Raw genomic sequence first — 12396 nt, forward strand, 5'->3', positions numbered from 1 at the left:
TCTCCCCTCTGAGATGGCTCTGAAAGGCAGGAATGGAGCTAGACATGGGAAAATCCTTCCACCCCTGCCAGCTGACAGATCTCAAAGAACTGCATGGCTTGGCACAGTGCTCTTGTATGGTTATTCAGGCTTCCAAGTAGGAAAAATGGAGCAATTACCAGACTGTGCTCATTCTCTCCCTCCTCCCACAAACACCATTAATCAGCTTTGCAAACTCTTCTTTAACCCTGCACATGTTCTGCAACAAATGCACGGAGGGTGGGGGGCTAGTGGACAGAGCTGGGGCATGAATGAGAGAACTCTGCCCATTAGAGTACCCACCGATGAACAGCCGGGCAGTGGGAATGGGGGTTGGATTGTTTGTAAAACACTTTGAGATCTTGGGGTGAAAGGTGCAGCAGGAATGGAGAGCCAGATCCTCAGCTGGTGTAAATCAGCCCAGCTCAATGGATTAGGATTCTTTTGTGAACAACAATTTTCGGGGGGGGGGGGGGGAAGTTACTGGAATATATTTTTATTCACATCAAATACAGGTAATTCTCCACCTTCCATTAGCTACATTCTGGGGAGCAGAGGATTAAATTTAATAACCCAGCCAGAGCCCTTGCATCTCTGGTTTCTGTGAAGTAAATCATGAGGTCCTCACGGAGTTTTTACTGACTCAGGAAAATTTCCCCTTGATTCCAACAGGACTTTTGCTCAATTACGGTCCACAGAACTTAGCCCTGAGTAAAAAGAAACAGGAATTTTGTACTTGGTGCTAGGATGTTTGAGTTTTAAGGGTTTTTTCCCTACTATTTAACCAGTGGTCGTACATTTTTTATCTTATCTTACTGTGATGGAGTCTGCTTACCCTGCACTAGCCCAGACAGGGTTAAGCCCATGTTATTCACAGAGGCAGTCCCGCCTCCCTGGCAAGACTGGGCATGCTCCAAGTGCTCTAGTAGTATAAAGGGAGGGAACCCAGCTCATTCTGGGCTGGAGGTTGCAGGGGAAGGACCTGCTTGGGAAGCGCCTGTGGAGGGCCAGCCACAGCCCATGACTGAGCTGGGAATTGAAGCCATCCATAGCTGATCGAGAGGTCTTTTCCCTCTGTCGGGACCTGCCAAACAGCTGGGGATACTGAGGCAGACGGATCAGAGGTGCAGCCCGGGAGAGTTGTGGGGACTGAAGAACTATACAAGTTCTGAGTTATTGCGGCCTCTTGGTGGACAATTAATACATAGATTTATCAACTCCCCTGCCACCACTCAGTGTGGGTCATCGGGCCCGATGCTACTGCTTATATCTTATCGGTACCATTCGTTACAACTTCAACCTCAACAAAGCCCCTTAAATGCACGTATCACATTAAATAACATCACTATTACTTTATCTTGCAAGATTAAATTCAAAACTTATAAGTCAAAACTTTAAGTTAAACCACAATACAAAACAGAAATACTGGGCTTGCTACCAAGGCGCAGCCACAGGAAATCAGGTTCCTGTGCTCTCAAGAGTGAGTTAGCAAGACACACAAATCTTGCTCTCTAACTCCCTGTAATTCTAACTCTTTACTTATGTCTCAGGTGAGATTTTCAGGGGTCTAAGGATGCCTGGAATCCCTGAAAATTCCTGTCTCACACTCCTCGAGACTCCTGCCTGGCTCGCCAGCCTGTAGCCTGATTTAGGGTGTACTGATTATATTAATTTGGATAATATGGGAACTTAGTTTATTAATGTAATTTTATTTTATTGTAATAATATAATATTAACAATAATTAGTATGGGTTTAGGCCAATCTGTTTGATCAGAAGATAAAAGTTCTTGTCCTGAATAAAGGCTTCACAGAATTCATAAAGGACCCTCAGGGGTATGACAGGCAGCTCACACTGAGACAGATAGAGCCTTAAAGGCTTTATTAAAATCAATAATAGTAAGTAAAAGGTAAAATACTCAAGAGTTACGAAGTTACAATTGCATTACTGCTATTCAAAAGATACATATGAGAATATAGTATTATATGCAACAAAGCTTTGGTTAATATACTCACACCCTTCCTTGATAACCTGGTGGTAAGAGACACAGGACCAGCCTTGCAGTTCAGGTTTCTCAATTCTTGAGTGAGGGATGCAGTGCTTAGAAAATGCTAAGAGCTGTTCAAGCTGACTAGGGTTTACTTGACTATCTTAAACTTAAATCAAAACCTAATAAACAAAGAATAAAACTTAGGGAAACCAAGCTTAGCCTAGTTCCCTTGAAACTTAAAGTTTAAGAAGAACAAGTTTAGCCTACAAATAGTAGCAGTCATCGTAGACAGATAGAGTGGAAGAAGTAAGTGAGAAATGGAGATAGAGAGAAAATGGAGATCTAAAGCTAGTGAGAAAATGGAGATCCTCTATTGAGGTGGTTACTTCTTTTATAGGGCAAATACCGGACCTCCTTCCTCTTATGCCCAAATTTCATTACTCACCCACAGAAATGTTAGGGTACACTTACCCCATAGGCTAGTATGTATGTGCGTATTGATGACAGGTATGTATGCACATCAGTATCTTGTGGTGTACTTGTTAAGTCTGTGGGAAAACCCCCGTATGCCATTCGTCATTGTCTATCAGTCTAAATAAAAGATCATAGACATAGGCATGGGTACTCATCTATTTAGGTAACAAAATATAGGTCAACTTTGCTTTCTGAATAAAAGGTCTTAATATAGATATGCTGACTTTGCTTTAGCTTAACGTACAGAATGTGGCCTGTAGGTCTCTTGCATTACAGCCAAACTTATTTTAATACAAATCCATAAACTTAATACAATACATCAAATAAAAAGATATCTATCTATCTATGTATACATACACACACACACAATCAGGTTAGTCCTATAGGCTACAAAACTGAGGTGCCTAAAGATAGCCACCTACATAAAAATGGCCTGTTTTTCACAGCTGCTAAGCACCCCCCAACAGCCACTAAAATTAATTGAGAAGTTGCAAGTGCTCAGCACCCTCTGAAACTAGGTCACTTTTATTTAGTGGCTAAATGTGGAGTTCAAAGCATAATGTTATGTGGCAATTTTTTTAAAAAAAAGGCCCTAAATTTGAAAACATTGGCCATAGTTATCACCTACGAAACTGACAGGTTCATTAACAATAGGCTTCGGATATAGAGAGTTTGATCTCAGGCTTTATTTCCCCTTCATAAATACACTGTAATCCTCTTGATTCGGACCCCCTGGGTGAGGACCTGACATCCTGACCAATTAGCTCTACTGATTAAGAGAAGAATCTGAGCTTTTCAAGCAGCATGAAAAGACATAACATAGTGCACAATATAGCACTGAAAACAAATGCAAAGACAAGTGAGAATCCCTACATGTCATCCTCCTTTCTCCTTCTCCATAGACTTTATTTGGCAATAGGGAGAAAAGAGCAGAGGTCAACATTTGATACCGAGTTCAATTCCACGTAACCCTAGGCACTGCCAGTAGGCTGCTCACTAAGCAACATTTCCATAGGTCCCAACTGGGCAGCAGGTATTCCCATTCATTAATATTTAGCTAAACCAGTTCTGGGAACTGTACCAAAGCAGCAGCCAACCCGACCAAAGGCCAACTCCTGTCCACCCTTACTCACATGAGCAGTGCCACTGAAGAAGATAGAGATGGATCTGGCCCCATGAGTTATATTATATCTGCAACTACACCATGGGCTCCATCCACTGAAGTCAAAGGGAACTTTGCCAATGAGCTCCATGGGATGAAAGTGCCAAAAGCATCTAAGTGAGTTGGGAACACAATGACTGCCAATGTGATCTCTGATCCTAACTCACTTAGGCACTTCTGGAGATTCCCCCCTATACTCTATGAATGGATCCTGGATAGAGGGACTGTTGCAGGCTGCAGAGAAGCTTGGCGATCCATTTTCTCATCTCTCAAGTAGGTCTGGCTGAAAATGCTGTTAACTCTCGCAAAGAGAAGTTGGAGGGAGAAGAACATTTGGAATTGTCATTTTGTGTCTCAATGCGAGGAACAATTTGTCAGTGCTGCAGAGCTGTCAGTCGCTGACATGATAAGGAATAACACCGAATGAGTAATGTTTCCTCCAACCCAGCTCCTTTAATTACAAGCCTCTCCCTTGCAGAAGAGAGACAGAAGATGCAGAAACACCAATTTCATGCACTTGTGCCTGAATAATGTCTCTGTGCTGCCTTTTCCAGATGGCAACCTTTTCACTGGAGGAACTAATGATGTGGGCATATTTAGGGAAAAACCAATAACGGAGTCTTTAACCTTCAACAGCAAAAAGCATGTTGTACAAAATGTTCCTTGGGATACATTAACAAATATCAATTACATTGCTCACTGAGGTGTAATCAGCTGTAATAATCAAAATTAATTTTAAAAAATAATTAAACAGACCCCAGGGCAAATAGTCGGTGCTCTGGCAGCATGACATCACAGGCTACATGTGTACCTGGGAAGAAGTTGCTCGCTCTGTAACCAACAAAGAGATCTTAAGCAGTGAGTAGGACATTATTCAGAGAAACCTTGGTGAGCACTGTGGTTATATGAGGGCCACCATCTTGGCCGACACACTGGGGACTGAACCAGGGACCTCCCCACAGATAAAAGCATAAGGAGGTGCAGCTTGACCTAAGGAGCCCAGGCACCCTAGCTGGGGCTATAACAGAGCCATCTCCTCTGCCAATCAGCAAGGGAGGGTGGAGACCAGTAACACATTCACCAGTGGATTACATCCAGGATCCCTGAGGCTGGGACGCATTGCCCAGGATACCCTATCAGCGCACTGCACCCTGCCCTGCAGCATCCTCCGCCGCTCTAGGCTGGGGGCTGTTTAAGAAGGGCCTGCTAACAGCCGCTAACCTGTGCTCTTTATTGGTGGTATGGACAAGTGTCCGCTAGGTGCTTGGAGGGAGCCATGACCCCATTACTGTTTCTCAGCCAGAGAGGATAGGAATACTCTGCTAACACGGTCCGATCCCAACTAACCCAGACTCACTCCTCTTGGGGAGCTGCATGGACAGTCTGGCTGTCCTTGTCTTTCCCTGAAAACAGCTGTGAAGCTGGTGGGGCAGTGAAATGCATCCTTCCTCTCTGGCCCCATGCCTGGTATACACATTCCTCCTCCCAGCCTACCTAGTCCCACAGGAGGGGCCTCCAGTGTGGGCAGAGGAGGAGAGGATAGTGCCATGGAGGCAGCTGATGGGGGCGGGGGAGGGGTGTACCACAACAGAGAGATGCGGTCCACACAGTGATCTAAGCCAAAAGTAGCAGCAACACCTGGGAATGCCTCACTCCTCTCCTCACTGGAAGAGTGCAATGTTCTACTCTTATTTTCTGCAATTAGGCCTCCATGCAGCAAGGTAGTGTAAGCACACACCTAACTTTAAACCCACTAGGACTAATCACAGGCATAAATTTAGGTGTGTGATTAAGCGTCTTGCTAAATGAAAGCCTTACTTGATTAAAAGCCTTTTAATAAAGAGATTGGAACCAAGCCTGCTAAGATTAAAAGGAGAGCCTAGAGGTCAACTACAAGACCTGGGCTTAAAGCTGGGTGAGGTTCTCTGGCCTCTTCTATGCAGGAGGTCAGACAAGATCATCATGATGGTCATTTCTAGCCTGAACATCTATGAAAGGAAGCTTAATGGTAATACAGATGCCTATAATTACTACTATACTTATCCCTATAATTATATAATTACTAATGTGATCTATATGAGAACACCCCAGGCAACCTTAGCTGATGCCTCCTGAACCCAGCCATCCTTAATGGCATCCTCCCAAGGCTTCTGAGTGGTGATGTAGGATGATAATAGGGAAACAGAAGTTACCTCAGATTTGCACACTGTTTCCTTTACATTCTTGCCAGGCATCAACCTCCTAGCCGAAGACAAGCTTTCACTCCAGGAACTGGGCTTGCTCTGGAACTGGGCTGGTGATGCTTTACTTTGGAGAGTCTTCTTCTCAGATGCTGTAGACCAGAAAATAAAATGCTTAGGAAGGAAAGGTGGACCCAGGTCTTGAGCATGAGTGGCAGGCTGTATCTGCATGGGATGTGACCCAGTATCATGGTGGAAACTCCATGGGCTTTGTCCCTGTGCTATCCCACTCGCTCATCAGCATGTGCTTCTCAGGCCCTGTAGCCGATGGACCATGTACTACCTCAGACCACACACTGTACAATTCTGTGGCCAAACACAGTTGCAACCAGCTTCTACTACAAAGCCCTATTTTAGTATCTCCAAAAGCTTGGCTAGGGTAAGCCCCACCTCATCCCCACCAACCCAACTGTACTACTTTCTTTCTAACAAAACTAATGGAGTCCAATGTACCCCGGGTGTAAACTCATTGACCTCAAGAGAATGACACTGGAGGCAAATTAACCCAACATCTCCAAGTGCCATCCTCTGGGGAGATGGGAAGCACCATTAGGCAAACCCTTAAGAGCGTCTCAGGCTTTTCAAATACTGCAAGGAATGTCAGGAATCATGAGGTCATTCATTTGCAGAGAAGCTCCCTCTGCTTATCTCCAAATGTCTGTGGGTGAGATTTGTATGGGGCTCTACTCAGCCCTTACTCAGTTTATATTCAGGCTGGTACTTATTCCTGGGGGTGTAAGATCCCCTGGGGATGGGAAGCAATGGTTGCTTTGTGCCTTTGGGATTGTGGGCTGCTTCAGGGGGCCAAAATGGCCCCGGCATAAATTAGAGCAGCCCTGGGAATGCTCTAATGGACAGCAGCTTCCTAACAGCTGCTCTTCAATCTGGAACAGCCCAGAATCACTGCAGTGGTATATGCTGCCAAGGCTCCCCTCTGGCCCTGGCATGCCCATTTCTGAGGAGCCCTATGCTGTGTGGTTGCACCAGGGGAATCCTCTTCCAGCTCCTTGTGGAACCAAGTCAGTCCCTGTACATCACCAGAGCAGTGTAAAGGGGCTGGTGTGTGGGACAGAATCCCTCCCTCAAACTCTGGAGTTGGACTGAGAAAAAACACAGAGTGAGGACCCAAGGTATCTGGCCTGTGATGTGCAATGGGAGACTATAACTGAGGCATCAGCATCCTTCCATTAATCGGGATGCTTCCTGCAATGCTTTTGCTCGCTGAGATAAGTGCTCCATTAAAGAACAGAGACCTATGAAGTGCTGCCAAGCCTTCGTCATCGTCTCTTCCCACAGAGGAGTGATCTCAGCTATCTTCACTTCCTTCTCTCTGTCTCCCGGCTTCACAGAGAGATCCATCTTGTAGGTGTCCTCCAGGACCTGCCACCTCTGGGAAATGAGCTGCTTCCAGATGACTTCGACTGTTTTCAGAATCTCTTGCTGAACTAGAAACCAAAGAGTTGTCAACGAGGAATGACCTTCTGTTTGAGAATGTGAAGTCAGCAGCATAGGAGCCAAAAGTGTCTCTGGTTATACTGTTATACTGGTGCCAATCTGGAGTGACTCTATTGAAGCCACTGGAGTTACTCTAGATTATCACCATTTTGTGCACTATCTGCAAAGGCCTCTTAGCTTCACTACTGACTGCCTTGTGGAAAAACAATAGGACCTTTCTTCCTCCATATCCAACCCCCAAATACCAGTGGGAATAACAGCTGACCCCATCATGCATTGTTCTGGATAAGCACCTGATCAGATGTCTGTGGACATTTAACATTTTATGTATAACATTTAAAGCATGTACAGGACATTTTTTAATCCTTGAGACAGCATCAGTAGAAACCCTGGCAGGATGTGAGCCACACATCAGGGACTGTAAAACTGTTGTGACCATTGTGACTGGATGTTCTACATGGAGATGCAGAGCTATTTTGCTGACTCACTCTGGAAACCAGACCAATTGGATCACAGCATGAGTATAAAAAATTGAGCATCTCTCTAAGGCAAAGGAGAACTCAGGGGAGGGTTAAAAAGTTCAGCAGGGAAAAATCTTAGAAATAGCCAGCTCTTCAGGGAAGTCAGGCTAGGGTTTATGTTTGTGGTTATCTAAAAATAACAGGAAACCCCAAAAGGGTGTGTGGGGGGGTATAGTTTGGACAATAACCTCTGGTGTGAGTAATCTGTGGAAAGCAGAGATAGCTTACACTGCCTTAAAGAGAAGCTGGAGTAAGTGAGCTAAAATAACCCCTTGTGAAATTTCCTGATATTTAACAAGTGCTAGACCAAGGTAGAAATTGTCGAGTGTCCTGCTCTCCCAGTTGGCTGGGCTGCCAGACTGCTGGTGCCACAAATACTGTCACTTTGCAGGAACAACAGCAGCTGACAGCGGGAGGCTCAGAAATGTCAATTTTAATTAAAAGCTTCATTTCCCAGTGCAGGCCCTTTCCCACCCCTGTGCTGGGAGAGGGGCGACTCGCCGTGGCTCAAGAGGCTCCGTAGGCTGCTGCGCTGAGCAGAATGAGACTGGCAGCTCTTTTAGAACAGAGAGCCTTTTAAAGTAAAGTAAACTGCACTGAAAAGCTGCTTCAAATCCCCAATTCAGTGCAGCAGCCCACGGAGTCAAGTCTCTCCTCTCCCAGCAGAGGGGTGGGAAATGAAGCTTTTAATTAAAATTGGAATATCTGAGCCTCCTGCTGTCAGCTGCCGTTGCTTCTGCAAAGTGACAGCATTTGTGGCACCACCAATCCTCACAGGGGCTTATGTACGATAGAAGGCTTATTGTACCCATTTCACAGATGGAGAAACTGAGGCACAGTGAGATTTCCCCCCCCCCCCAGCACCACAGCAGATCTCAGGATCAGAACTGGAACTAGGAATGTGGAGATACTAGCACCTACTATCATTCTCTGACCACCACATCACAGCTCCCTCTGTCCTCTGAGGTAGCTGTTACACAGCAAAATATCATGTTATTTCCATTGTTGCATGCAGTGTTGCTGTAGGTGTGCTGGTCCCAAGGTATTAGAGAGACGCCATGTCTTTCCTATTTCCAAGTACTTATCTAAGTTGCTTGGAAGGTCTCTTTAGACCTGCTCCTTGTCGTGCTCCTCTGGGGACAGTGAATTCCTTGGGTCATACGTTACCATCGCCTGGAGCAGGGTGACTGTCCCTTCTCCCCTTTTCCTCTTCACTCGGAGCCAGGAAAATTTGGCGATAGGAAGCCAGTGTTGGTTTTGCATCCACTCCAAACCCTTCTGGATAGCTGGAGAAAACAGAACAACAGGCGGCATGAGGAACACAGACACCTTCAGCATCCCATCAACACAAGGAAAATGAACACTGCACACACCAGGGATTTCCACCTAACCCCTTTACTCAAAAGCCAATATTCCCCACCCTCTGTATCTACAATAATCAGAGTCCACAGCACTTTCTATCTGTAGCTCTCAAAGCACTTTACAATGGAGGTTAATAGCATTAGTCTAATTTTACAGAGGGTAAACTGAGGCACACAGAGGCACAGTGATTGGACCAACATCACCTAGCATGCTAATAGCTAAGCTGGGAATAGAGCCCAGATCCCCAAAGTCCCAGTCCAGTGCTCTACCTATTAGGCCACATTGCCTCCCGTTCTGTACTTAAGGTAGGAGGTACAATCACTACAGAGCCACAATTGAGCTTCTGATGACCGATAATGGCCCAATAGTGTTTGCCACCATCACACTGATCTCTCTCTCTTGTGAGCTATATACCCCTTTCCCCCACCCTTCATCTGTCCTGTCGATTTAGACTGCCAGCTCTTTGCAGCAAGGACTGTCTACTGCTCTGTGTCTGTACAGCACCTAGCACAATGGGTCCCTGCTCTTGGTTGATCCATATCGAAGACCTAGTAAATGTGGTTGACAATAGTACTGAGTGCTGAGACCATAACAAACAAGCCTTTGGGTTAAAAAAAGAACTAGATAAATTCATGGAGGATAAGTCCATCAATGGCTATTAGCCAGGATGGGCAGGGATGGTGTCCCTAGCCTCCGTTTGCCAGAAGCTGGGAATGGGCAACAGGGGATGGATCACTTCATGATTACCTGCTCTGTTCATTCCCTCTGGGGCACCTGGCATTGGCTGCTGTTGGAAGACAGGATAGTGGGCTAAATGGACCTTTGGTTTGACCCAGCATGACCGTTCTTATGTTCGTAAACTTTTTTGGAGTGAGTTTACCACAGTACGGAGTAGAAGGAGGCAGGAAATTCAGAGGTAAGGTGACAGTTAAAAGAAATCCAACCATGGTAAGGTAAGAAATGGACAGTTAATGCATATGAACAACCTTAACTCTGCCTTGTAGTGATGCCATAAACAGAAGAATAATGGGGAAAAAATTTGATCTGTCTAAAAATCAATTCCATTTAATGTAGGTCCACAACCACTACAATGCCCTAATCATAGTGGTATGTTATTGGATGGCATCACTACAGGACTTAAGTAATCCAAAGATGTGAAGGTAACAGTAACCCTGAATTTCCTGGGTTTGTTGGGCTGGTTTTAGGGTAATTGCAGTGTTGTTATAATGTTTTTTACCTTTACATTACAGCTACATACTCTCAACCTTAACTCCATCTTAACAGTTTTTGTCTAGGAATTATCAAATTGGAATAAGAACAAAAACAGATCTGGAAAAGCCATGTGGAAAAGTGGCCCACCTCAAATGTTCTGTTGTTTCCCTGGATTCAGTTTATATAGGATACATTAAATGGATTCCTAAACCTCTACAGAGCACAGAAAGTGACTAGTTCTAGCACCATTCTGATGAATAAAGAAATGCCAAGCACTTGCTTCTTTTGCCAAAAAGACTCCAAAGTTACTCTGCAACTAAAGTCAGTAAGAATTCCTTGGGTACATCACCTCTGAGAAAAGTCAATATGCTGGAGGGGGGATTCCTAGCACCGCTGAAGTCATCACCAAAACTCCCATTGATTTCAACAGAGTCAGGACTTCATCCCCGGTGCCCAAGAAGCAATAATACTAGCAATGAACTCAGAGATGCTTTAAAAGACTCATGCATTGGCTTTATTTGCTTTAATCTAGCAGCACAGGAACTGCCATGCTGGAGCAGAATGGTCCATCTGAGTCCTCAGTCTCCAAAATTAACCAGTAACAGATGCCCCCAGAGAATGGCCACCTCCATGCACATATAATGCATCTGAATAACAGTATTATATCATGGGGAAAAACGATTTCCAGACTCCCATCTGGTGAGGAGTTCATAGGTCAATCCCAGTAAAATCAATCCAAGATCATGCAACTGCAACTGTTTTTCTCATCAGCAGAGGCCAATTGTAATCTGTACATTGCTGGGAAGGCACAGCAGATCCATAAAAATGCTCATAAAAATCCAATTCACAGTAGCAGTTGAAGAATCTCTGTTATACACTCTACAGGGTAGTCCCTGTTTGCCCTCAGGAGCTTTCACCGATTCCTTAGCTATCTAATCCTGTTTTGCCTACTAAACAATTGCTTCAATATTATCCTGCAGCAGTGAGCTCCTCAGGTTAACAGTATGTTGCGGGGGGGCATTTCCTTTCATCTGGCTTTCGTTGTGGTGCCTTTAAATTCCATCCATACCTCCTGAGGCCTTTCTGTGTGCAGAATTCTTGAGGATGAAATCACTGCAGCAGTCTGCTTTTCTGCAGTTCACAAGCAGCAGCACGATCTAATGGTCAGAGCGAGGGATGAGTCAGGACAAGGACTCACTGTATGACCAGGAGCATCTCTGTGCATATTCCTCACCCGTCACAGGAGTGGCAATGCACTGGCACTATTGTAAGTGTGCTTTGAGATGCTTAGGGGTAGGGTGCTGCAGTGGTGCCTAGTTTCACAGCGTATAGAAATGAAAGAGGAGCCCTGATTAGTTTCTCTGTTATTCCTAGAATTCCTTCTTTTTGTTCTGCCTTGCCTGTCTCCTTTACAGAGATCGTACCCAGTAATGATTCCCTTCCCTCCCCCCTTCATTTTTGCTTTCTGGAGAATTTCATGCAGCAGCAGAAAACCCCAGAATCCAAGCACAAAACATCATAACTAGGGAAGAACAAAGCCATTTGGATGAAATAGGAACCAGCCATGACCTTCCCCAGATACAAGTGACATTCACGCATGCTCTTTTGTGTTGTTGTTGTCATCAAGGTTAGAAGGTTCAGAAATGATCTGCTCACTCATTTTTCATTTGCACGTTTCTCTCTGCTATAAGCCTACCCCGATCACCTCTGAAGTGGCCTCGGATCTGAATGTTGTAGCTGGCCCCTACACCTATTTCCCCACAAAGCTGTTCATTAGTTTATAATGAAAGTTGCTACCCACGTTACAAAAGAAGCCATGGTGTTACCAGAAACCCAGTGACCACTGCGGAAATCACGCACAAAAATTACACCAACAATGCCGACTGCTAGTTTTCCCACACACCAAACAGAGAAAAACCCTCACAGGTCAGCTCCCAATGAACCCGAACTGCCATGCAACAAA

The 12396-nt window shown here is 45.0% G+C and overlaps 1 protein-coding gene across 11 annotated transcripts in view; it reads right to left on the minus strand.

Moving 5' to 3' along the window:
• WDFY4 (WDFY family member 4) overlaps nt 1-12396 on the minus strand; it is a 251942-nt gene that overhangs the window by 113500 nt on the left and 126046 nt on the right. For 9 of the 11 annotated variants that reach the window (XR_005601150.1, XM_039546658.1, XM_039546659.1 and 6 more), the window contains 3 exons: nt 9027-9145; nt 7137-7328; nt 5836-5975 (listed from right to left, as the gene is read on the minus strand). Coding sequence is in view for 10 of the 11 variants with exons in the window: in XM_039546658.1 (XP_039402592.1) it covers nt 5836-5975; nt 7137-7328; nt 9027-9145 (451 nt within the window). In the remaining variant the exon portion in view is untranslated. Of the gene's footprint in view, nt 1-2286; nt 2599-4399; nt 4475-5835; nt 5976-7136; nt 7329-9026; nt 9146-12396 lie in introns of those variants that run through there. The other 2 variants (XM_039546665.1, XM_039546666.1) reach the window with 2 other exon arrangements.

The sequence above is a fragment of the Mauremys reevesii genome, linkage group 7 (assembly GCF_016161935.1).
Source record: "Mauremys reevesii isolate NIE-2019 linkage group 7, ASM1616193v1, whole genome shotgun sequence".
NCBI classification, from domain to species: domain Eukaryota; kingdom Metazoa; phylum Chordata; order Testudines; family Geoemydidae; genus Mauremys; species Mauremys reevesii.